Consider the following 26,886-nt stretch of genomic DNA (forward strand, 5'->3'; position numbering starts at 1 on the left):
TCAGCTACCCTGCATCTAGCTATGTATACATGCGCCCCTCCCCTTTCAAAGCTCCAGGAAGCTCTGACATTTCTCAGAGTGGAGAGCTCACAGAGCTGCTGAGGATGTTGCTCCCAGCAGCTGAGGACACTGTGGGAGAACTCAGAGGGAATCACAGAACCGCAGGCAGAGAGGGATGCTGCTAGGGGGAGAAGTGTCCACATACTGTTTCTGTCTCTCCCCACACACACCAGTCCCTGTCACACTCTCCCCACACACACTTCAGTTGAAAAGCACCTGGCAATCTACTAGGATGCCCATGGAAGGATGGGATTGAGAAACCTGCATCATGTGATGCGGTACCTTCCCCAGGAGGCATTGCACACCCTTCCCAAAGCACCCTGCGGCCCCCTTGCACAGTGGGATAACTACCCACAGTGCACCTCTCTTGTGTTAATGCAAAAGCTGTTAGTGGGGATGCACTCTGTGGACACAAGGAACATAGTGTGGACGTGCAACAGTAGTTTAATTCAAGACATTTAATTAAAGCGGTATAACTTTTGTCGACAAAACTCTGTAGTGTAGACAAGGCCTAAAAAGTTAGTATCTTCAAATTCTGACCATTTGTGTGGTATGTTTTACTGCGTATACCTGGTTACTTTCAACATTAAAGCATCATGTAGAAGACATTGGTTTTCAAATAATGTTTTCCATTACCACCTTTATGAGAGTCTGGTGAGTTAAAGACTCAGGTTCTTTCATTTACTTCCCTCCCTCTGAGATTTCATGGGGTACTTTCAGAACAAAGTATACAAAACACTTTGGGGTACCGATTTCTCCTTTACTATTTTGTAGTGTAAGCCTTAGGTTGGTCTAATTCACATTTCAGAGGTCTGTAGCTCATATAGGCCCTTTTACAATACCTTTCGCCTGTGTAACTAGACTTGCTCTCCTGGCTGTCAAAGGAGCTTACTATTTGTGATATTTCCGAGATCTTAAAACAGGGATTTTGCACCATTAATGCAGCACTAACAATTTGCCAAAGGGCTTCACACCATTCCTTCAATTTAGCAATACCTGTGTTACAAACTACAAGTCCCAGCATGCATGGTATCATTTGGCACGCTGAAACCTGTAATCAACCCCCACATCGGTGTTTCCCAAGCAAACTGTGCCTAATCCAGTGGGGATGGAGCGCTTCCACGGGTAAAGGCGCAGGTGGGCAGCACAGCATCCCCAACAGTTGGCACAGAAGCAACTCAGGTGTACAGCGCTGCAGGGTAGAGGCAGCACCACAGCTGCCCACGGTTCCTGTTTCTCCTTTGCCGCTCACCTAGAGTGCAAGAGTCTCGGCACAACAGGGCCAGACTCCCCTCACACCCAGCAGCGCACACAGGCGCGCGCTGCTTGGGAAGCCGGGAAGGGGCGCAACACACACAAGATAACAACAAAAAGTTAAGAAACAACAAACGCGACAGAAGCGAGGAGCAGGAAAACAGGAGGCGGCGACGTGAAAACCGCTCAGCTCACGGCACGAGAGGATGCGGGCCGGGGGCAGCTGCAAGCCATAGGAAGGGGGCAGTAAGGTCCGGGACTACCGCCTGGGGCAACGGGCCGGAGACAGTGGGCGGAGAGCGGCGCCGCCAGCGCCCACGGGCTGCCCCGCTCAGGCCACCGGCGCGACGCGACGCCGCCTCGCCTCCCAGCACGGCCAGGGTGCCCCGGCGAGATGGGCAGGCCCCTGACGTCACGCAGAAGACGCCCAGGCGGCGCGAGCACATCCCAGGTAAGAAACCGCCGCTCTGTGAACGCAGCCGGGGTGGGGGCAGAAACCCCGCCAGCCCACAGCGGGGGGCGGGAGGGGCGCGCGACGCGCGGGGCCTCGCGGGGAAACACCGGGTCCGCTCTGCCAGGGCTTCCCACCGGTAACCCTACCGCCTGCCACCCCCCCCACCCCGCTTGCCCCACCCGTCCCTTGCAGTTCCTGCCCGCCCGGCTGGCGCACAGCGCCGACCTCTCCGGACGGGGCCGGGCGTCGCTCTCCTCCCCCGCTTCAGTGGAGCCCGCGCGCGCTCACCGCATCAGCGTCTCGAGCGAGCTCTCGTGCTTGTCGAGCGGGCGGCCGACCGCGCTCTTGCGCAGCTTGTTGAGCTCCTCGGCGGCGCGGCAGTGCTCGGCCTGCGCGTCCCCGGCCGGGTAGGTCTGCTGGATAAACTTGCAGAGCGGCTTGGCCAAGTCCACCTCGGAGGCCTTCTTCGACTGCACCGAGATAAAGGTCGCCATGTTTCCTTCCTGCTGCCTGCGCTTGATGGGCCTGTCGGTCCGCCCGCAGCAGTACAGAGAACTGCCCGCGCCCACCCGCTGCACTTCCGGGATCTGCGCAAACTCTGACCTCAGCACCTCACGTCAGTCACGCGCCTTCCCCCTCCCTAACTCCGCCCGGTTCTCCTTAGCCCCGCCCCGCAACGTCATCGTCGAGCTCTCTCTCCCGGCCCCGCCCACTTCCCCTCCTTGCTCGCCCCGCCCCCGCCCCTCAAATTCTTCTCCCTCCCTCTATAGCCCCGCCTCTCTGTCCTTGCTGGCCTCCCGCCCCAACCACTCAGTGGTCATTCAGCGCTAGGCGCCTGCGCAGTGACGCTTCCCTTCTGCTCACCTGTTCTCCCTAAGCCAGGGCGGGCGGAGCTGAGCAGAGCGATGCAGGCTGCGTAGCTTTTTTGTGAGCCAAAGGAAAGCTGGACCCTGGCATTATTCTTACACGGTTGTTCTCATGCCTTCCCCACGCCCCTATGTTGTTTGTTTCATCTACTTTTATGTTTCTTAAATAAGATTGCAAGCTGAGTGTTTCTTACTAGATGAGCCTTGGTCTGTTCAGTGCTAGTGTAATGCAACTAATAAAACTGAAGGTATTTTTATTTTAAAATTTGTTTTTCTACATTATTTACTATATTAGAGAAGGAGCTGGTAATGACTTATATTTAGATTGTCTAACACTTTTCATTAAAAATATTCTTGCAATCTTTTTTTGAGACGCTCTAACAACTCCGTCCATTGTTTGCAGTTGGCTTCAAAATTCAGCAGGGAAACAAAGCCTCAAGTTAGAAATGTGCCTTCCCACTACCCCCACCCTTTGAAATTTCATTCTGGTTTGGCTGAGTTATAAACTTTTGAAAATCACCATTTCACTTCTGTCTTTCAGAACATTTGGACACCACACTAAAATAACAACAGAAACATTTTACCCTGTCTACCCAGCACACTAAACTGTGAACACCTGGAAGCTGCTGGAGCAGCAAATGGTGGGGGAAAGAACCCAAATGGGCTCTCAGAACCCAACCCCAGCCTATGATTCCAGCATCCCATCACATTCCATCCCCTCCGCTTGAGACACCACATGAGTCAATGTCTCCTAGCTCCCATCAGGAGAGACAGCTGGGCCAGGCTCCCCTAACATAACCCCAGGACCTCGCATGTAATCCCACCAGTTCATCTCCATTCAGGGAACATCATATGGATCAGGATGTCTCCTATTATTTAGTTGAAGGGAAGGGAAATACTGGGCTGGGTTGGGCTTCCCTTAACCACCACTGAATGGAGTATATGGCACCAGTAGCTCACCCCCAGCTCCCACTGGGATAGTAGTCTTCTTCTGCTCCCAGCTAATAGTCCTGTAGCTTGAGTAGTAGCTATCTGTGCTGAAGGTTCATGGTTTAAATACTGCTGATAGGGGAAGGGGGGAGACTGTTACAGTGATATGTAACATAATTTTTTGTTATATTTTTCCTTTTTAAAAAAAACTATAAAATTACATGTAAAATTAAAAGAAAGTTATTTAAAGCTGCAAAGTCAAGCACTCAAAAGATAGGAAATACCAGAATTCCAGTTGCTCATGCAACTTTAATTTGCTTTCCTTGTGCATATGCACTATTATACAATCTTTAACTACATGATCACATGCAGTTTTTTCCACAGGACTCCTGCCTAATTCAGTGCAAAGGTTGGACACATGATGAGGCAGAATTAAGTATGCACAGAAAATCAGAAATCTGGCATTTTCTAATTTAACATCACTTGACTTTACAATCTAAATAACTTTATTTTAACATATGTTTTGTATGCAATTATTATTAGTTATTTATGCAGCACCATAAGTGGGCATGATGCTTTCTTTACAGACAAGTAAAAGACAATGGGCCCAATCCTGCATCTACTGAATTCAGTGTGAACTGTGATACTGATGTGATACTGGCAGACCAGGTGCCAGTTCATGCCAAGGCCCAGGCATGACAAATGCATAAATGGTTTACCTGTGGGTTAGTATTAGGGCTGTCAAGCGATTAAAAAAATTAATCGTGATTAATCGCACTGTTAAACAATAATAGAATATTGGATGTTTTCTACATTTTCAAATATATTGATTTCAATTACAACACAATACAAAAAGAAAAGGAGTACTTGTGGCACCTTAGAGACTAACCAATTTATCTGAGCATTTAGTCTCTAAGCTGCCACAAGTACTCCTTTTCTTTTTGCGAATACAGACTAACACGGCTGTTACTCTGAAATACAATACAAAGTGTACAATGCTCACTTTGTTTTTTATTACAAATATTTGCACTGTAAAAAACAAAAGAAAGAGTATTTTCAAATCACCTAATATAAGTACTGTAGTGCAATCTTTTTATCATGAAAACTGAACTTACAAATGTTGAATTACACCTCTACCCCGATTATAACGTGGTCCTCGGGAGACAAAACTGACTTTGGCCCCCCCGTTCCTTGTTCCCTGACCGCCCCCTCCAGAGACCCCCATCCCTAATCATCCCCAGGACCCCACCCCATACCCAACCCCCCTGCTCCCTGTCCCCTGACTGCTCTGACCCCTATTCACACCCCCCGTGGTGGAGTGGAGCAGGCTGGGGCTGGGCTGGGCTGCTCTGCTTCCGCTGCTGCCGGTGAGTGTGGGCGGGGATCCCTTCCCCGAAACCCTCTCCCCCGAGCGACACGGCTGGGGCCGGGGCGAGGGAAGAGGAGCGGGCTGCTCCCGGGCCTCCGCTAATCCCCCAGGCCACTCTGGGACTGTGGGGCCCCAAAAGTGCCCCCCCTAGCTTCTGCCTCCCAGACCCTGTGGGGGGGAGCCCCTGACCACTCCCGAGACCCTCTGCCCCTTATCCAACCCCTCACCCCGGCCTGGCACCCTTAACACGCTGCTCAGAGCAGTGTGTCGGAGCTTTACCGCGTTGTATGCGAACCCGCGTTATATCGGGTCGTGTTATATAGGGGTAGACGTGTATGTACAAAAAAAAATGCATTAAAAATAAAACAATTTAAAACTTTAGAGACTACAAGTCCACTCAGTCCTACTTCAGCCAATCACTCAGACAAACAAGTTGGTTACATTTCCAGGAGATAATGCTGCCCGCTTCTTGTTTATGTCAACTGAAAGTGAGAACAGACGTTTGCATGGCACTGTTGTAACCGGCATCACAAGATATTTACATGCCAGATGCATTAAACATTCATATGTCCCTTCATGCTTCAACCACCATTCCAGAGGATATGCATCCATGCTGATGATGGGTTCTGCTTGATAACAATCCAAAGCAGAGCAGACCGATGCATGTTCATTTTCATCCACCACAGAAGGTTGATGCCACCAGCAGAAGGTTGATTTTCTTTTTTGGTGGTTCAGGTTCTGTAGTTTCCACATCTGAGTGTTGCTCTTTTAAGACTTCTGAAAGCATGCTCCACATCTCGTCCCTTTCAGATTTTGGAAGACACTTCAGATTCTTAAACCATGGGTCGAGTGCTGTAGCTACTTTTAGAAATCTCACATTGGTACCTTCTTTGCATTTTGTCAAATCTGCAGTGAAAGTGTTTGTAAATCAAACAACATCATCCGAGACTGCTGTAACATAAAATATATGGCAGATTGCAGGTAAAACAGAACAGGGGACATACAATCTCCCCCAAGGAGTTCAGTCACAAATTTAATTAATTTTTTTAACGAACATCAGCATGTCTTGCAAAATGTTGGCTGAGCCATGAAGGGGCATACAAATGTTTAGCATATCTGGAACATAAATAACGTGCAACGCTGGCGACAGAAGTGCCATGTGAATGCCTATTCTCACTTTCAGGTGTCGTAAATAAGAAGCAGGCAGCAGTATCTCCAGTAAACGAACTCGTTTCTCTTTGCAATTGGCTGAACAAGGTGTAGGACTGAGTGGATTTGTAGGCACTAAAGTTTTGCATTGTTTTGTTTTTGAGTGCAGTTATGTAACAAAAAAAATTTACATTTGTAACTTACATTCTCATAATAGAGATTGCTCTATAGTACTTGTATGAGGTGAATTGCAAAATATTATTTATTTTATAATTTTTACAGTGCAAATATTTGTAATAAAAATAATATAAAGTGAGCACTGTACACTTTGTATTCTGTGTTGTAATAGAAATCAATATATTCAAAAATCTATAAAAACATCCAAAAATATTTAATACATTAATACAGGAAAAACAACATTAATTAAGGTAAAGTGCTGGTCCTGCACACAAGATGGACCACTGAAGGCAAATGAGGCATTGTGTAGCATTAAAGGACAGAGACCTTATTGATTGTATTTCCTACTCCCCATCCCATCAGCTTAGATTCTGGGCTGAAGGGGATAAAAATCTCCGACAAGGAGAAACTGGGATCTTTATGCTGTCTGAACTCTGGGGGCAAAGATTCCAAAACGTAAGCAAGAGATCCCCATGCTGCATGGGTCAGCCCTAAAGGACATACAGAGCTGCTTATAAAACAACTTATATTACCTTTTTAAATCTAAGACTACTCATTTGTATGTGTATGGTTCCTGTTTTAACCTTGTAAATAACTTCCTTATTTATTTTCTTATTGTTAATAAATTTTTAGTTAGTTTATTACAGGATTGACTGTAGACATTGTCTTTGGTTTGAGATCTGAGTACAATTGACCTGGGGAAAGTGACTGGTCCTTTGGGACTGGGAGTAACCTGAATATTGTTTTGGTTTGTGGTGTAAAGTGACTGTCTGTCACACAGTCCAGCTTGCTTGGGTGGCAAGATAAACTGGAAAGCCCAAGGGGACTGTCTGTGACCCCATGGTAAGACTGTTATTGGGTTGGTGAAGTCTAATTGTAGAAAGAAGGGACAACTGGTTTGGAGTTTCTGTCCTGCTTTTTGACTGTGTCCCTTGAGGATTGCATTCACAGTCATGAGCCACTCCCGACAGTGTGACAACTGACTTCAGTGGGAGTAGGATTAAGCCAAATGTCCCTGCCTCAAAGAGTTTGCTATCTAAGTCCCCAGTCCTGCAAATGCTCATAATGTGCCTTATTACTGACAGTAGCTTTATTGGAATCAGTGGGACTACTCATGGTAATGTAGCTCTCTACGCTCAGTAGTAAGTTTTTCCAGGACTGGGACTTAAATTAGTATATGCCATGATGAAGAAAAATAAATGTTGAAAGGGCATGGAGGGCAAAGGGCAAAAACTACAGCAATGAGATCATGCATTGCTTTCGAGCCCTAGTGACCTTTTGCTGGACATTGCTTGACTAATCCATTCAGTGGTTAGTATTCCTAAATCCCTCCTGACAGAACCACATAAATTATATTAGATGATAGTATAAATCACTAGAGCTTCAGACAAACCTATATACCGACACATGATTTGCTCCCTTGCCATGGATTTATTAATACTTCTTTACACTTCTGTAGTGCATTCTTTCTCAAAGAATTTCAAAAATCTCAAAGAATTTTACAAACAATGATTTGCCAATTGCCTCCTAACACCTCTGAAACTATAAGTTTCAGAGTAGCAGCCGTGTTAGTCTGTATTTGCAAAAAGAAAAGGAGGACTTGTGGCACCTTAGAGACTAACCAATTTATTTGAGCATAAGCTTTCGTGAGCTACAGCTCACTTCATCAGATGCATTCAGTAGAAAAAAAAAACGTGTTATGTAAGTGTTATTCCCAATTTCCAGATGGTTAAGCAAGACACAGGGGGTACATCTACACAGAAGCTGGGAGGTGTAATTCCTAGCTCAGGTAGACATTCACATGCTAGCTCTGCTTTAGCTAGCACCCTAAAATGATAATTTGACCATGGAAGTGCAGGCAGCAACTCAGTGTAGCCACGCAAGTACAATCCTGTCTGAGACCGTAGGTATGTACTCAGGCAGCAAGCCTATGCCACCAATCATGCTACCATGGCTGTGCTTCTATTTTTAGGCACTAGCTCAAGCACTAATTACAACTCCCAGCTGCTGGGAAGACATACCCTGGGAGATTAAGAACTTTCCCAAAGCCACTCATTTACAAACAGAATTCAAATCTTCTGACTCAGAGTCTTATGCTTTAAACAATAGACCATATTTCCTTTTTTTAAAAGATTATATGTACTAGAATTAAATGCAAATTTATCATGGGACCTGGTTACAACACAGTCTTTTCCTAAAATAATTAAAAACTGTGCTGGTTTTTTGCAGCACAAACAGGATTTAAACATGTTTTTAGCATTATGCCAGAGCCATGGATACAGTGAATTTTAGTGTAGATCAATCATTAGATGTCCCCAGATCTCCTGTCTTCCTCCCCCAACCTAAATTATGTATAAAGAGACCACAGACCAAAGTGGTCTCAAGTGTTCTGTCCTTTTTGAAAGACAGATTTGGTTCTCATCTGAAGAAGTGTTTTTTTTACCCATGAAAGCTTATGCCCAAATAAATCTGTTAGTCTTTAAGGTGCCACCGGACTCCTTGTTGTTTTTGTGGATACAGACTAACACGGCTACCCCCTGATACAAGAGAAATAAGGCATCAGGACTGGCACATTTCCACCGTACAAGGGGGTCCTAGCTGCAGACAGGACAGATTGGGGGATTGTGACAAGTCTGTCACGCTAGATTCAGATTCATTCCAGTATCCCAGAATTAATGGGTGCATGAAGCCTTTGGGAGCTTGGTCACAATAACCAAAATGAGCTACCCATAGTCAGACTCTACACTGAGTATTCTAAAAGGCTGTGAAAATAAATGAAAATAGGGTGGGGTGCTTTTTACATAAGATTCTTCCTGGTATTTTCTTGCCTTCTCCCAGCAAAGAGCATATGTCTTCTACTGCACATTATTCAATAATTCATGATAGCCTGCCCAGCCATACTATATTGACAGTTCCTGCATTTAGAGCACATCTCTCTCTTCCTTCTGCTCAGAGTGAAAGAATGTTTAAACCTGTCCCTGACAATCCTAAAATGGCATCTATACATTACATAGGGACCTTGTTCCCCCCTTCTATACTACCATACAACTGGTATTTGAAGGAAGCTGGGTGGATAGGGGAAGGGGATGTGGCTAGTGGAATTGTAACTATGAAGATCTATTGACCAAAACATTTGTGGAAGATGGGTGTGGGGATTGTGTCTGAAGCTACAGAAGCATAAGAACAAAGGAATTGCCATATTGGATCTGACTACCATGGCCCATCTACACCAGATATTTCGGAGGAAGGTGTAAAATTCTCATAGTGTATGAGTGCAATTTATTTCTAACCCCAGGAGGTTACTGTCCTGTAGCATGAGGGACCTGTAGTCCAGAGGAAGAGTCTATCACTTCTTCTTGCACAAAGCCCGTTTACTTATGGTTTTCACAGAACACAAGATTTGCCCATAAGGAATTATAAATCCTCTTTCACTGCATTTTAATTTATATTTATTATTGTTTTATAGTACTCAAATGTATGCTCAGCACTTAACAGGAGACAATAAGATTGCAAGCTCTTCAAGGCAGGGACCATGCCTACCTGCGTTTGTACAGAACCTAGCATAATGGGTATGTCTACACTGCAATTAAACATCCATGGCTGGCCCGTGTCAGCTGACTCAGGTTCACAGGGCTCAGGCTATGAGGCTGTAAAGTAGTGATCTAGACACACAGGCTCAGGCTGGAGTGGAGACTGAGCTCTGGAACCTCGCAAGGAGGGAGAGTCCTAAAGCCCAGGCTGCAGTCTCAGCCCAAACATCTATAACACAGTTAAACAGCTCCACAGCCTGAGTCCCGCTAGCCTGAGTCAGCTGACATGGGTCAGCCACAGGTGTTTAATTGCAGTGTAGGTATACCCGATGAGGCCCCAATTCTCCGTACTACCACCATAGAAATGCTAAATAATAAGGCATGTTCCCTTTTCCAAAGGGAAAGGAGTACTTGTGGCACCTTAGAGACTAACCAATTTATTTGAGCATGAGCTTTCGTGAGCTACAGCTCACTTCATCGGATGCATACCGTGGAAACTGCAGCAGACTTTATATACACACAGAGATCATGAAACAATACCTCCTCCCACCCCACTGTCCTGCTGGTAATAGCTTATCTAAAGTGATCATCAAGTTGGGCCATTTCCAGCACAAATCCAGGTTTTCTCACCCTCCACCCCCCCCACACACAAACTCACTCTTCTGCTGGTAATAGCCCATCCAAAGTGACAACTCTCTACACAATGTGCATGATAATCAAGGTGGGCCATTTCCTGCACAAATCCAGGTTCTCTCACCCCCTCACCCCTCTCCAAAAAACACACACACACAAACTCACTATCCTGCTGGTAATAGCTCATCCAAAGTGACCACTCTCCCTACAATGTGCACGATAATCAAGGTGGGCCATTTCCAGCACAAATCCAGGTTTTCTCACCCCTCCACCCCCATACACACACAAACTCACTCTCCTGCTGGTAATAGCTCATCCAAAGTGACCACTCTCCCTACAATGTGCATGGTAATCAAGGTGGGCCATGTCCAGCACAAATCCAGGCTTTCTCACCCCCCCCCCTTTTTTTTTTTTCCCCGGGGACACACACACACACACAAACTCACTCTCCTGCTGAGCTATTACCAGCAGGATAATGAGTTTGTCTGTGTGTGTTTTTTGGAGGGGGGTGAGGGGATGAGAGAACCTGGATTTGTGCAGGAAATGGCCCACCTTGATTATCATGCACATTGTGTAGAGAGTTGTCACTTTGGATGGGCTATTACCAGCAGGAGAGTGAGTTTGTGTGTGCGGGGGTGGAGGTTGAGAAAACCTGGATTTGTGCTGGAAATGGCCCAACTTGATGATCACTTTAGATAAGCTATTACCAGCAGGACAGTGGGGTGGGAGGAGGTATTGTTTCATGATCTCTGTGTGTATATAAAGTCTGCTGCAGTTTCCACGGTATGCATCCGATGAAGTGAGCTGTAGCTCACGAAAGCTCATGCTCAAATAAATTGGTTAGTCTCTAAGGTGCCACAAGTACTCCTTTTCTTTTTGCGAATACAGACTAACACGGCTGTTACTCTGAAACTTTTCCAAAGGGTTTCCAGTCTAAATACAGGATGTGATCTGAGTCAGGAAAACAAGTTGGAGAGACAGGGGTGTAGCAAAATAGGGATCAGAGCAGTATGATCACGTGGTTACTTAGGTTAAGCACATATACATCATGGTAGTTCAGATAAGTTTTTCTTTTTTATACGATTCAAAACTAAAAAAGGTAATAAATATTCTTGACATGTTTATTGTGAGCATTGCACAAAAGGCAAATTTTCAGGATAGATTTAAATGAGGAGAGGCTGCTGACTTTGTGAACTGGAATACAAAGGGCATTGCAGGTATAGGGTATGATGTGAAAAAAAGGTGCAGAGATGCTTGTTGGAGATATAAATGAAGGGGAGCAAAGTGGACTGGAGAATGAAGCAATAAAAAACTAGATCAGGTAGGGAGGAAGAGGTGGAGTTATACAGCACCTTAAAAGTCAGGATAAGATGTTTATATTTGATACAATGGAGCCATTGGAATAATTCAAAAAACAGGGATGATCTGGTACAGATAGATGGGTTAGGAAAATAATTTTATCTGCTGCATTTTGAATGGAGTGGAGCAGGAATCAAAGAGTCATACATTGACAATGATATTTACATGAAATAATTCAAAAATATTAGCTATAAACAGAATTGTTTCTAAACAGAATGTTGCTCAAAGTGTTCTATGAGGTGTCAGTAGCCTCCAGAGGCAGGCAGTATTACTGATTAGGTTACCGCAATGCCTGCATTTGTTATTCAAATTCGCTATGTACTGCGGATTCAAAAATACAGGAAAAGTAGCTCTTCATTAAATCACAATGCCAGCTGTAATCTTGGGTCTCTGTAAACTAATACAATCTAATTTATTTTTAAAATACTTAAAAAGAACAACCTATTCAAAAGATTTGTAGTGAAACAGTGTCAAACTCAGGTTTTTTTAATTTGTTTTTGTTTTGTTTTGCATACTCTTAAACAGCAATAAAGTAAGTACTGTACTCTTTACTGTTCTGATACAGTATTTCATACAGTCTCCATATTTTCATACAAAATTTACAAACCAAAAACCTGGTGGAGGACAGCAACAGTTTTCAGCTTAATTAGAAATAATTCAGGCAGGTACTGTCAAACACAGCGTAGTTTTTTGCAAATGTCCATATAAAATGCAAATCTGTTTCTTAAAACAAAGGATTTGGATAAACCTATTTGTAATTAGTTGTACTGATCTGATCTGATATTTGCTCCATACTAGTGAAGGATCACATTCTTCTCTCTGATACGCATGTCCAACTTAAATGGAGTCAATGAAGGACTTGTCAACATGGGGAGTTATCAGGAAGTTATACTAGCATAAGGCAAGGTGTGAATCTATACTGCAGGAGTTATACTGGTATAAATTCAAGTTAATTAATTAAACTGTAAAAAGGCCACTTTTATTCCGAAAGAGAGCATCCACATGGGGAGTAGTACACCAATAGCTACTGCAGTATAGATTGACTGCTGGCATAACCCCGTAGTGTAGACTGAACCTACAATGATGGAAGGGGTTTTTCCATCACTTGAGAGAAACAAACTCCCCAGGGATAATAGTGTTATTCGACTGACCTAGCCACATCTACACTGGGGATTAGGTTGGCAGAGCTATGGTGCTCAAGGTTGTGGATTTTTCACAGGCCTGAGCATTGTAGCTATTTCAACCTAATTTTTAAGTGTAGACCAGGCCCTTGCCGTATACCAGTATGACTTCCTGATAACTTCCAGTGTAAAGAAGCCTGAAGTCATTCATAAGTATCTGGGCTTGAAATCTCTGCAGTCAACATGTATTTAGGATGTGAGCCCACATTTCTGGTACACCTAATCTCTTACATTAGTAGAAGTTTTGACTGCAAAAGGTTCAGGGCATTGGAATGTAAGTTCCTTAGAGAAGGAAAAAAGTCATCTATGTTTATTGATTGCTGAACATGCTGAAGGCCCTCAATAAACCATGAATGCTGCTACTTTGCATATATAAATTATATGTTTTAAAAAATACAGGTTTACCCATAGGACTAACTGGGAGATAAGAGACCTGTCATATTGCAATGAGGCACATGAAAAGTAAACAAACAAACAAAAACCCAACTTCCTGTGATAGTGTACTCAAAATTGCCTTACAATTCTCTTATTCTTTCTACGAACATTTCCTTGAAATATCACATAATTTCAGCAGCCCCAAACAGGGGATGAATATTATAATCCCTTTGTTATTGTTCAAATGCTATACATCTTCAAGTAAAAGTTACAAAAATAAAAGATTAATGGCACTAAGGAGATGCAACCTTTTTTAGTGTACTGTTTGGAAAATCTAGTTCCTATAATTTTGCTGTATTTTTAGGGTTGATCAATGCATCTGAAAAAATGAAAGACTGCAGTGTTTTAGTACATAGTCATTTATTCATTCAATTAAAGAGATGAATTTTTGATTTTACTAAATGCTCTATCAAACTCAGCTAATACCCCTTGAGATTACCTGTCAAATAGCTACTTTGAAAGTCAGAAAGTGTCCACTTCAAATTCCCTTGTCCATGTTTTTAACAATGCTTATGTATTAATAACTGTAAGTCACTTTTTACAATAATTGCGAAGCAATACCCCTTTGACTCTCTTAATTGTTGCACTATGGGATGTATTTAAAGCAACAGCTACATTGGACACTGTGGGACACATTTAAAGCAACAGAAAGATCCCTTTATAGACCCTATAAGGCATTTGTCAAAATGCACCAGCAATTCAACTCAAATGTTTCCTACTAAAGTTTAGGGTGACCTCCAAAGAGATGGAATGAGTTTGTTCCCTTTTTTCTTTCTTTATGAAATATAAAGAATGTCTGAGGAATTTTTCTTTGTTTGATTTAAGAAAAAAAAATTTCCCCTGTTTATGTTAGAATTTCAAGGAGAACTAGGAGGGTTATGACATCAAAGATACCAACAAAATTAAACCTGATTAATAGTGAGAGGTCCTTTACAGGTCACCATTAACCCAAACTCTCATTTTAATAATATTTTACATTTATACATACAGTACTTTTCATCCCAAAATATTTTGCAAGGTATACATATAAGAATCACTTCACCCACACTAAAATACAGCCGGCATGGGGGTCAGCAACCTGCAATCAGCCTTTACATAGCTCACTACTCAATGGTTGGAGAGGAGGAATCTTGGCTAAGGACTCTTCTGAAAAATGGCACATGATGCAGACTGGAGGTCCCAGCAAAAATACCTTCACACATTAAATTACATGGAACTCAGAAGGATCAATCTCAACACTGCATGAGATTCAGTCCTGTGGTTCCAAGGAATCTGTATTGAAAACCAGAGTTTTGGGCAACTAAGCAGTCTGACCATTGGTAGTGAACTATTTCATTTTCAGCATTTTAAATAGAGATGGGTATGAAGTAAACCCCAGCTCCAAATATCCACTGCCTGCCGCTTCACTGCATGAAGCAGTCTTGTGTCCTGAAACCACAGTAATAAACATTGGTCTTCCTGTGGGTTGCACATATTTGCCCTGACTGAAACAAGCATGTTGTTTATGTACACAAGCCAAGAAGCATCTGTCCTGCAGTGGGAGTGCCAATATCCTTGTTTGGTCAAACATACAATCCACATTTTGGCTGTTGCTAGGTTGCCTTCCTCCCAGTCATGATAAACAGTGAAAGACTGTAGTCTGTCCACTCAGTAAGGCATTTTGTAGGGTAAAGGTAGAGTGCTTGAACAGAGAGAGTATTTTCAAAGGCACACAAGCAATTGTCCTTGGAGCACAGTCCTTGGGTCCACCCCCCAACAGCCTCATTTGTGCAAGGTTTGCTTTATGTCCATTGATAACTTAGGTTCACAACTTGACAACCCCACCTCTCAATGAAAAAAGAGAAAAGGAGAGAGAAAGTTGTCATTACAAGTAATTATTTACATGTAAAATCTTTACAATAAAATTAATAAGCATTTATAGATGCTTCCCTGCCTGCATGTAGCATTTGCTGTCTTTCTCTACAGGTATAACAGGTTGGACTTGGTCTGTTGTTTAGCAAACATTTTAAACATATGTTTTAGGAAGCAAGAAAAACATCATGACTCAGCCATTAATTGGGGCAAGTTAGAGAGTAACTACATGAGCCATCCAATGCTGTGACATTTCACTGTAGTTAATGACTTCGCAAGATATGTCAGGCCAGAATTTGGCTTATTAGTGTTCACACATGACTCATCCATGTGATATAGTTGCTAAAAAGGCTACTATCATTCCTGGACGTATTAACAGGAGTGTCAGATGCAAGACACAGGATTTAGTTGTCCTGCTCCACTGAGCACTGGTGAGGCCTCAGCTGGAGTACTGTTTCCAGTTCTGGATGCCAAACTTTAGGAAAAATGTGGACAAATTGGAGAGAGTCCAGAGGAGAGCTACAAAAATGATAAAAGGTTTAGAAAACCTGATCTGTCAAAAAAGGTTAAAATAACTGGGTATATTTAATCATGAGAAAAGAAGGCTGGCGGCGGGGGGGTGGGGGTGGGGGTGGCCTGGTAACTTTACATATGTTAAAGGCTAATATAAAGAGGAGAATGATCAATTGTTCTCCATGTCTTCTGAAGATAGGACAAGAAGTAGTGGGCTTAATCTGCAGCAAGGGAGGTTTAGGTTAGATGTTAGAAAAAACTTTCTGAACTACAAGGATTGTTAAACTCTGGAATAGGCTTCCAAGGGAAATTGTGGAATCCCTGTCTTTAGAGGTTTTTAAAAATAGGTTAGACAAACAGCTGTCAGGGATGGTTTAGGTATACTTGATCCAGTATGTGTATGTTTGTGTGTGTGTGTTTGGGGAGGGGCTGGACCAAATAACTTATTGAGGTCCTTTCCAGACCTGCATGTCTATGATTCTATGATCCTGGCCTATAAACATCATATGAAACATCTCAATGGGGCTTGGCTAATATTAGCAATGTTAGTGCAAGGAAGCTAGGATGCAAATTGTTCTATGAGCTTGGAAGGCTATGCCTGTACCTACTGCATGTACTCACAACAGTCTGACCTGCCCTGGTTTTGTTTTGTTTTAAGCTGAACTTTCACTATGCTACATAGCGTCTTATATGTGCACTAAGATTTCTTAAATGAGTAACCTTTAAAGGAAAATATTTCAATTTTCTTATCTGAGATGTGAGCTTCTCCTGAATCTAAAGGAGCGACATGATTTGTTTATACAAAGACTTCTTTTGTTTCCAGTGAGTAACATACAAAGCTCCAATATGGCACTCCTTTTAATACGGAACTAGCAATTCTTAGTCAACTGTCACACTCATCAAGCACTTAGGCTTGGTCTACACTACAAAGTTAGGTCGACATAAGCTGCCTTGCATCGACCTAGTTGTGCGTGTGTCTACTCTTAAATTTGTCTCCTACGTATGTAAGTGCCATGTTACAGCAACTCAGTAATACCACTTCCCTGAGCAGCATTGAGCCATGGTCAATCGACTAAGGTCAATGCAGCACGAATGTAGATGCTACATTACTTATGTCAACCATAACAGTCCTCCAACAGCTGTCCCGCAATGGCTGATACTGACCACTCTGGTCACATTTGTGAACTCCACTGCCCAGGGGTCACAGAGAGTGGAAGGCACCCTTCCCCTTTAAAGCCCCATAAATTTTTTAAATTCCTTTTTCTGATTGTCCATCTTGGCAAGCACACCAAACAGCTGCCAGCTGAGCATGCTGGCTATACACTCCACACATGCTCCAGCCTGGAGTGGACAAGAGATATTGTATTTCCTGGGCCTGTGGGGAAAAGAGGCTATTCAAACACAATTACGGACTAGTAACGGAAATGTGGACATCTACAAACAGATTGCCAGGGGGACGCAGGAGAAGGGGACCAGCAGTAGTGCTGCATGAAAGCAAATGAACTGCATTGGGCATATCAGAACTAGGGAAGTCAACAGTGCTGAGCCACAGACTTTTACGAGGAGCTGCATGTCATACTTGGCAGAGACCCCACCACCACCCCTCAGACCACCGTGGCTATCTCTGAGGAGCTCAAGTCACAGGCCTCCGGTGTGAAAAGTGAGGAGGAGAAGGTTGGGGGACATGCAATCAGTGGGTCCAGCTATGCTGTGGACCAGGACATGTTTGAGACTCCATCACAGTGCAGTCAGTCCCAGCAGTCAAGCATGGGTTAGTTGGATGCAGGGGAAGGAATCTCGACTAAGTGTGTAATTGTATTTCCTGTGACAAAGATGTACAAATGGCACCTCCAGCTTAACAGGACACAGCTATCGACTTTTCATTAATTTACTTGTTCTTGAAGAGGTAGCAGTACAACAAAGAGAGGTGGCTTGTTATCTGCTTTTCATTCCCCTGTAGAGTTAGGCAGGAGGGGGGCATGCAGAGCAGTTTGTTTATGTACACAGCCAGGGCCAGATTACCTTTTTGTTACAACAACAAAACCAAACTCAAGATTTATCAGAGCTGCGTACTTTCAACGCTACTTTTTTATAGTCCAGAATACTGGGAAATGAGAAAGTATGACAAATCCAAACAGTCTACATTCCCTACAACCTGTCTCAGAAAAATCCTCCCTATCTTTTGGCCCAAAACAACCTCAAACCAAGATCTATTCACACAGTGCAGCCAAAAAGATATGGGCACCATCATTGCCAGGAGGCGTTGGAGATGTATTGGCCAACTGGTAAAAGTGCCAGGAACTTCATTTTTTAGCTACAGGATAAAGCTAAAATAATATACTTCATGCTGTGCCTTTGATGTAGTTCCAACTCCAGCTCAGGAGCACGCACAGAGTCGGCGCCTATGTATATATATATTTTAGTTGATACTAGTGAACTGACTTGAAGTTTATATGCCATTACTGTATGTAATTGATTCCATTTAACCAATTCTAGCTGTCATCTATATCTTTTTCCTTTTATGAATAAACCTTTAGATTTTAGATTCTAAAGGATTGGCAACAGCATGACTTGTGGGTAAGATCTGATTTGTATATTGACCTGGGTCTGGGGCTTGGTCCTTCGGGATCGAGAGAACCTTTTTTCTTTTACTGGGGTATTGGTTTTCATAACCATTTGTCCCCATAACGAGTGGCACTGGTGGTGATACTGGGAAACTGGAGTGTCTAAGGGAATTGCTTGTGTGACTTGTGGTTAGCCATTGGGGTAAAACCAAAGTCTTCTCTGTTTGGTTGGTTGGTTTGGTTTGCCTTGGTGTGCATAGAAACCCCAGCCTTGGGCTGTAACTGCCTTGCTTTGTCCTGAATTGGCACTCTCAGTTGGGTCTCGCCAGAACCAGCATCGTTACAACAGGTTATGTAGAATAAACAATAATTCATGGAAACCCGTGACCTTGTCCCTGACTTTCACTAAAAATATCCCTGACAAAATGGGGAGGTGGGTTCAGCACTCACTGCTACTGGGGCTCCTGGGTTCCCCACTACTGCGGTGAGTGGGAGCTCTGGGGTCTCCCTGCCGATCAGGGCTGGGCTGCTGCGGGATCCCCTCATACTCCAGGGTAGCTGGGCGCTGAGGGGGGTCTCCCGCCGCTCACTGTCGCTGGTAGCTGCAGGGTTCCCACCTCCGCCTGCCACGGCTGGGCAGCTGCAGGGAGTTCCCCTGCTGCAGCTGGGCATCTGTGGGTGGTTCCCCTGCCGCCTCCCTTGGCTGGGCAGCTGCAGGGTCCCTCCACCAGCATGGGGTCTGGGAGCTGTGGAGGGGCTGGCGGAGAGCTCTAGCCCCCAGGGCAGAAAATTTCATGGAGGTCAATGGAAGTCATGGATTCTGTGACTTCCATGACATAATTGTAACCTTAGGTATGGGCCCATTGTGGTTGGTTTAAACAATTCTATTTGACTAACCATTTAAAAATTTTACTATTACAAAAGCAGCCAATATAAAGCCTAAAACAAACACCATTCATTCAAGTATATATAATTTTAAAAAAACATCTTGGAACCAACAAAATACATGCAAACAGCAATCCCATGATCTTCCATTATAACCTTTGTTGCCCCTTCTCATCCCTTTTCCTGATGTTAAAATGATAACTGTGCTATTAATGTTACCAGAGCCGTGCCTTGGGTATGGCGAATCAGGGCGACCGCCCTGGGCCCTGCGCTTTGGGGGGCCCTGCACCTCGATAAAATCATGAGAAGGCAGGAAGGGAGGGGTGGCGGGAGGCGGGTGGGTGAGCGGAGTGAGGAGGCGAATTGGGAGGCGAGCGGCAGGTGGGCAGGGGGTATTTGAAGGAGCACCCCTACCAGAACCTCCCCCTCCCCCCACAGCGCCTCCTGCCTGCCAGCGGGCCCCGCAAACTAGCACTTCCACTTCCCCCTCAGTGCCTACCGCCTGCCGTGGATCAGATGTTTTGTGGTGTCAGGAGGCGCTGGGGAGATGGGAGAGGAGTGAGGGTGCAGCATGCTTGTGGGAGGGGGCGGAACTGGGTGGAGAAGAGGGAGGGTGGAGGTAGGAAGAGGCGGGGCAGGGTGAGGCCTTGGGGGAAAGGGTGGAGGGGGGGCAGGGCCTGGGCAGAGCTGGGGGGAGCATCTACCGGCAGATTAGAAACTCGGTGCCTATGTCCCTGGCCCTGCACCCTCCTAGGAATGGCCCTGAATGTTACACTAAACTCTGGGGTCTTTATTTATTTATTTAGCATTTACAGCAATATGCTGGACATTCAAATATCTTATGTTTTAACTTTTATTCCTAATGTTTAAAATTCACCTCATGGCAGAGGGTCAGCACAGATGCTGTACAATAACTTAAATTTAATCCCTTGGGCCCTGATCCACAAAGGGACTTAGAGAGTGTGACACTGAGCATCTGAGAGCTTAACTTTTAGGGACCTAGAACAGGGGTGGACAAACTACGGCCCGTGGGCCAAGTCCAGCCCATCAGCTGTTTTAATCCGGCCCTCAAGCTCCAGCTGGGGAGTGGGGTCAGGGGCTTGCCCTACTCTGTGCATGCTGTGGCTCTGCGAGGCTCCTGGAAGCAGCGGCATGTCCCCCCTCCAGCTCCTACGCGTAGAGGTAGCCAGGGGGCTCCACATGCTGCCCCTGCCCCAAGCGCTGCCCCAGCAGCTCTCATTGGCCAGGAACTGTGGCCAATGGGAGCTGCAGACGCGGTGCCTGCGGACAGGGCAGTGCGCAGAGCTGCCTGGCTGCACCTCCATGTAGGAGCCGGAGGAGGGACATTCCGCTGCTTCCGTGAGCTGCTTGAAGTAAGTGCCGCCCAGACCCTGCACTCCTGACCCCCTCCCAGGCCCCAACCCCCTGCCCAAGCCCCGATCCCCCTTCTGCACCCCAAACCTCTCATCCCCAGCCCCACCCCAGAGTCTGCACCCCCAGCCAGAGTCCTCCTCCAGACACCCCAACCCCCTGCCCCAGCCCTGATCGCCCTCCTGCCCTCTGAACCCCTTGGTCCCAGCCCAGAGCACCCTCCTGCACCCCAAACCACTCATCCCTGGCCCCACCCCAGAGCCCACACCCCCAGTCAGAGCCCTCATTCCCACACCCGCTGCGCCCCAACCCCCATCCCAGTCCTGTTCCCCCTCCCGCACCTTGAACTCCTCATTTCTCACCGCAACCCCAATTTTGTAAGTATTCATGGCCCACCATACAATTTTCATACCCAGATGTGGCCCTCGGGCCAAAACGTTTACCCACCCCTGACCAACAAGATCACAAGAACAACACTCTGATCCACAAAACTTGAGTGAGATGCCTATGCTTCTGTACAATGAATGGGGAAATATATGTGTCTTAGACTGTGATCCACAAAGTTTGAAACCATGTCTCTCTCATCAACAGAAGTTGGTCCAATAAAGGAGATTACCTCACCCACCTTGTCTCTCTAATATCCACAAAGCCAGCATGCTAGGCAGGGGGCTGCCTAAACTAGCCAATAAGCGATGCTGCCCTGGGGGGGAGGGGGTGCTAAGCCACGCCCCTCTCTTAGAGATAGGTACCTAAATCTGGCTGCAGGGAAGCTCTTATCTCTGCTTGCAATCCATTAACTGGGGGAAGGTATGCATTTGGCTGCCTAAGTTGTGGGCAGAGTCTGAAACAAAACAGCCCAGTGTGGAGGGAGGCAGGTCCTCCCTTATAACATCTAGCCTAATGGATAGGGTACTCATCGTGGATGGAGGAGGCATCCAGTTCAAGTTCTGTGCCTCCTAAGAGGGAGAAGGGATTTGTTACCATTCAGGGAGTACCCTAATCACTGGACTACCAGATAGTCTGATATAGATCTCCTGCAATGTCTCCTGTTGAACTTGTTTCACTTTAATTTAACAATTAAATATTAATTGGGCCAGAGAAAGAGTTAGAATGACTCTATAGCCTAGTAGTTAGTGCATTCACCTGTGAGGTAACGATTCTCTTTTCAAATCCCTTGTTCCCCTCAAGAGAAGGGTGGACTTGAACTGAGGGCCTCCCACATGCTGGGTGAGTACCCTATCCACTGGCTAAAGGTTATAAGAAAGGGTCCCTTGCCCCAGGCTGTTTTGTGTGATCTTACCCAAGGGGTCTGATCTGCTACCTACTAGATCAGGCCCCTGCATATGACATATGTCCAAACACCTGTCTTCCCTGGTTTGCGAATTCCTCTGGGGCTTAGGCAGGAGGGAGGCAACAGTAGGCATGCCCAGAGGAGGCAGAAAAATTTAGGCATTCAGTGAATTTAGGTGCTTACAGGTTTAGGTAGCTGCCAAGCAGTTTTGTGGATTGCAGTGGTGCCTAAAAACATGATGTAGGTGCCTAACTACCTTTGTGGATTGAACCTGAGGGCTAAGAGCCTGTGATCCTCCTCCAGCTGCAAAAACTGTCTCTGCACTATCTGACATTGAGTAGGGGGAAGTATAGCAATATGTGTGGGCCAGCGGTGAGGCACGGGATTTTGTGTTCAGGTAAATCCCAGTGGCCCCACTGTGTTACACAAAGGGCTCCCATGAGTTATGGCTGCTATATCAGTCCACCGGCACTGTGGCATCACACTGCTGGCCAGGAGGTGGGAGTGACTCTCACTTCCCCTCCCCATCTGTACTTCTCCCACACAGAGTGAGGTTGCATGGGTAAAGTGGGTTTCACTCAAGCTTAATGTAACTGAATTTTAAAGTGAGTTTTTTTCCTGAAAAGTGACTGCAAAAATAGCACTTTCTTACTCAGCAGATCTGCCCCTTGTCTGTATTCAGTCACATCTGCTTATGTGTGAAGGAGCAGGGAGATGGCTGCCAGGCACAGCAGGGGTTAAAGAAAACCTGTGGGTTCAGCTAGCCCCGCCCCATTATACCTGCAGCCAATGCCAGGCCTGGAAGAGGGAGAAAAGAAGGGAGCCCGGGTCAGTCAGGGGTTGGCTGGTGAAGAGGTAGGAGCTCTCTCTGTGTCTGCTGAAGGCAGGGATGCAACCTGCCTACCAATGCAGCCACTGCAAGCAAGCAAGTCTTCCTCAGCAAAGGGGAATCTACTGCCAAGCCCCAACTGTGGGGAAACTAGACTATCAGGGCCGTGCCCCAAACTAAAGGACTTATGTAGGGAGCAGCTCAGACAACAGGTCCTGAGTCTCCTCCATGCCCCCCACGATTGGGAGCAAGATCCATCTCCCCTGTCTAGGGGTGAGAGTGGCCCAGGACTCTTGAGCCAGGAGCTAAGGTAAAGGAGGGCAGGTCCCCCCTCCAGCCCCTAACCAGTGATCGAGCCCCTAGGCTGCCCAGGCATTGAAGGCCCTACCACATTATGTCCATGACAAAATAGGTTTTTTACTGCAATTAGCTCCTGTTTGTCCTGCGGAGCCAACCCAGCTGAAAGTGTGAACTGGACACTAAGCTCTTTAGCGCAGAGATTGTTTCATTTACTATATTTGTGGAGCACCTAGTAAAATGGGTCCATGATCTAGCTGACCTCTAGGGACTAATGCAATGTTTGTATTAAATAATACAATCTTGTGTACAAAGTTGTTGACTAAATTCCCGTTACAAGACTAATTAACTGCACTTTTGTGAAATCTCATTGAATGCCATGGGAGTCCATGTTTATTGTCTGTTTCCATGTCAAATGAGGCATTTACAAGCAAAAAGATTATTTTTCTTTCAACTGCCAGCCCTGCAAACTCTGACTGGATTCTTTCATTCTCCTACATCAACAGCAGTAATAGACTGCAGGTCAAACTCTGCCCTCATTTTGCCATGCAGGCTGTAAAAGTTGTACAGTTACAGTAGCCAGTAGAGGGAGCTCTCAGACAGCCAGATAAATTGAACACGAATGTTGAAAGCGTCAAGGAAAAGAATATAAAAGTTATGTAAGTCCCAAAGAATTCACTGTCAGCTTAAATTCAGTGCAAGATGTTAATGCACATGAAGCTTAAAGCAAAATTCTGCTAAATTTATTATATATATTGCTTCAACAATAGAATTAGAGCAAAAACCTTTTTCTCTCATTGGGACTCATCCTGCAACCCATGCTCACCTGAGCAATCCTTTCTCAAACAGTACTGTTCCTGTAAAGATTACTCAGGTGAGCAAGGGTTGCAGAATCTGGCCCTGTATAACAAGTAAAGCGATGGTATTGGCCCACAAAACTGATTACACACACACTTCCCCCGCCACTCTTATTTCTCAGCAATGGGGAGACTTGGTCATGTTGGATAAATCTCTCTACTCTGTTTCAAGAACTGCGTAAGTATCAGTATCATGCATGCTAATGCACGCTCATTGGTTTCAGAAAACAGCAGATACATAATTAAGAATGTATAATCCCATATCACTTTGTATGTTAGTCATCACATACTGTACAAATGATGTATGCAAGACCTTAAAAACTAACATCCTGAATGTTTTATATAGATCAGAGATTCTCAAACTGAGGTCCGCAAGCTTCATTCAGGTGGTCTCCGGATAGTTCTCTCTAAGGTGCACACCTGGGCGGCTACACACAAGAGACTGAAGGGCCGCCCATCTAATTAGTGGCTCCAATCAGATGCCTGGACCCTGGAGAAGATGGACATGTAAGGTGAGGAGGTGACCGGGGGGGGGGCGCAGTGGGTGAGAAGACGGGGTGGGGGGGAATTTAGAATGTGCAGGACTATAGCGCCAGAGAAAGAGGCAACTTTCCCCAGCTCTAGGGCTGTGGCTGCCGGGCAGAGACCCGCCCCTGCTTCCCAGCTTGGGGGCTGCCGCAATGGGGGAGAGAGCCCCATCATCGCATTCGAAAGGTAAGACTACTGGTATTAAAATATGAGTTGTGTGCTTTTATTTATAGAACAAAAAAAGTTAATTATTACTTTTTTTTAATACATGGTGCTTTTATCAAAAGCAGTCCAGGGGTGGGATGGGGGAGTTTGAGAACAACTGATATAGATGTTAAAGATTCCATGATACTTTTTGCAAGCATAGGGGTTTTGCTGGAGTCCTTGATGAAATTTTTAACTTCCCCTAATGCTGTGCCGCATAGTGACTACTGACTGGCTTGTGCCTTTCACCCCTCAGATTGTAGTAGTAGGATTTTATGTTTGTATTTTGTCTAATTTAGAATGAAGTCTTCTGCATTGTAATTTGATGTTCCTGTTCAAAATGTTCTGTGTAAATTAATTCTGTTTTGTGTGTGAATGAGGAATGGGTGTTAAGAGAAGTGTGAAGGCCATCACTGAACCAGATGTTCTAGGGAGCACTGGAGACAGACGCAAGGGCACCAGGAGGCTGCAACGCACCCCTATAGAAATGTCTGAGGAAGGCAGATTGACGACTCTAAAGATGAGACAGGCACCTATCAATGGGGACAAGATAGCTGTGATCAAAACCAGCCTGGGATAACTCCCTGAGAGACTTGATGAAAGAACAAGATAAACGATGAGAAGGACAATTTAAGAAAACAAGCACTTGTCAAACAACAATTGATTACAGCATAATGGTGCAAAACTCATCAGTCCCAATGAAGGAAAATCACTATATAAACAAAAAGAAAAGGAGTACTTGTGGCACCTTAGAGACTAACCAATTTATTTGAGCATAAGCTTTCGTGAGCTACAGCTCACTTCATTGGATGCATACTGTGGAAAATACAGAAGACGTTTGTTTTTATATACACACAAATCATGAAAAAATGGGTGTTTATCACTACAAAAGGTTTTCTCTCCCCCCACCCCACTCTCCTGCTGGTAATAGCTTATCTAAAGTGATCACTCTCCTTACAATGTGTATGATAATCAAGGTGGGCCATTTCCAGCACAAATCCAGGTTTTCTCCTCCCCCTCCACACACCCACTCTCCTGTTGGTAATAGCTTAACTAAAGTGATCACTCTCCTTACAATGTGTATGATAATCAAGGTGGGCCATTTCCAGCACAAATCCAGGTTTTCTTCTCCCCCCCCTCCCCCCCAAACAAACCCACTCTCCTGTGGGTAATAGCTTATCTAAAGTGATCACTCTCCTTACAATGTGTATGGTGTTCTGTTATTTTCTTTGTTAGGCCTGTCCTGTAGTAGGTGACTTCTGGGAACTCTTCTGGCTCTATCAATCTGTTTCTTCACTTCCGCAGGCGGGTATTGTAGTTGTAAGAATGCTTGATAGAGATCTTGTAGGTGTTTGTCTCTGTCTGAGGGGTTGGAGCAAATGCGGTTGTATCGCAGAGCTTGGCTGTAGACAATGGATCGTGTGGTGTGGTCAGGGTGAAAGTTGGAGGCATGTAGGTAGGAATAGTGGTCAGTAGCCTTCCGGTATAGGGTGGTGTTTATGTGGCCATCGTTTATTAGCACTGTAGTGTCCAGGAAGTGGATCTCTTGTGTGGACTGGACCAGGCTGAGGTTGATGGTGGGATGGAAATTGTTGAAATCATGGTGGAATTCCTCAAGAGCTTCTTTTCCATGGGTCCAGATGACGAAGATGTCATCAGTATAGCGCAAGTCACCTACTACAGGACAGGCCTAACAAAGAAAATAACAGAACGCCACTAGCCGTCACCTTCAGCCCCCAACTAAAACCCCTCCAATGCATTATCAAGGATCTACAACCTATCCTGAAGGACGACTGTAGCCAGACAGCCAGCCCCCCCCCCTCAGACCAGCATTGCTCGAAACACAGGAGGAAGCCGGAACAGGGCACTTAACATATATTCCAGCACAGCCTTTGAAGCTGTGAAAGCACAGGTGTGCCTCTGGGGGCAGATACAACGATTAAGCTCACAGCAGGCAGAGGCCCTGTGACAGACATGGCTTTTAGCCCCTACTAAATAGCGTGATGCACACACACCAACATCCTAGTTGGGAAAATATTTACCCTGATAAAAGAAATGTCCAGTAGTCGACACTTATTGTTTCTCTCCCTTGCAAGTGTAAACTACTCTTGCGAAAGCTGGCGTCACCCAGACAGACCAGCCTCAATTTGGCATAAGAAAGGAGAAAGAGAATAAAGGAGTACAGAGGTATAAGTAGGGGACCTACAGCACCATGATTTTTGAGTGCTTTTCACTATCTATCTGCTGGTCAGATAAGTGACAGCCTCCCAAGGCTTCTGCAGCTAAGAGGGTCCCTACG

General features: G+C 45.2%; 1 protein-coding gene and 1 long non-coding RNA gene across 6 annotated transcripts in view; one reads left to right on the top strand and one right to left on the bottom strand.

Moving 5' to 3' along the window:
• Positions 1–2,364, bottom strand: part of PDCD6IP (programmed cell death 6 interacting protein) — a 50,840-nt gene extending 48,476 nt beyond the window's left edge. For all 5 annotated transcript variants that reach the window (XM_077811082.1, XM_077811081.1, XM_077811080.1 and 2 more), the window contains exon 1: positions 2,057–2,364. In XM_077811082.1, the coding sequence (XP_077667208.1) occupies positions 2,057–2,262 (206 nt within the window). In that variant the 5' untranslated portion in view covers positions 2,263–2,364. The remainder of the gene's footprint in view (positions 1–2,056) is intronic.
• LOC144261473 (uncharacterized) lies at positions 1,731–26,402 on the top strand. The gene is made up of 3 exons (XR_013345293.1): positions 1,731–1,765; positions 24,202–24,367; positions 24,968–26,402. It is a non-coding gene; the product is annotated as an uncharacterized LOC144261473 (long non-coding RNA).
• Positions 26,403–26,886: the final 484 nt, after the last annotated feature.

This window comes from Eretmochelys imbricata, chromosome 2 (assembly GCF_965152235.1).
Source record: "Eretmochelys imbricata isolate rEreImb1 chromosome 2, rEreImb1.hap1, whole genome shotgun sequence".
NCBI classification, from domain to species: Eukaryota; Metazoa; Chordata; order Testudines; family Cheloniidae; genus Eretmochelys; species Eretmochelys imbricata.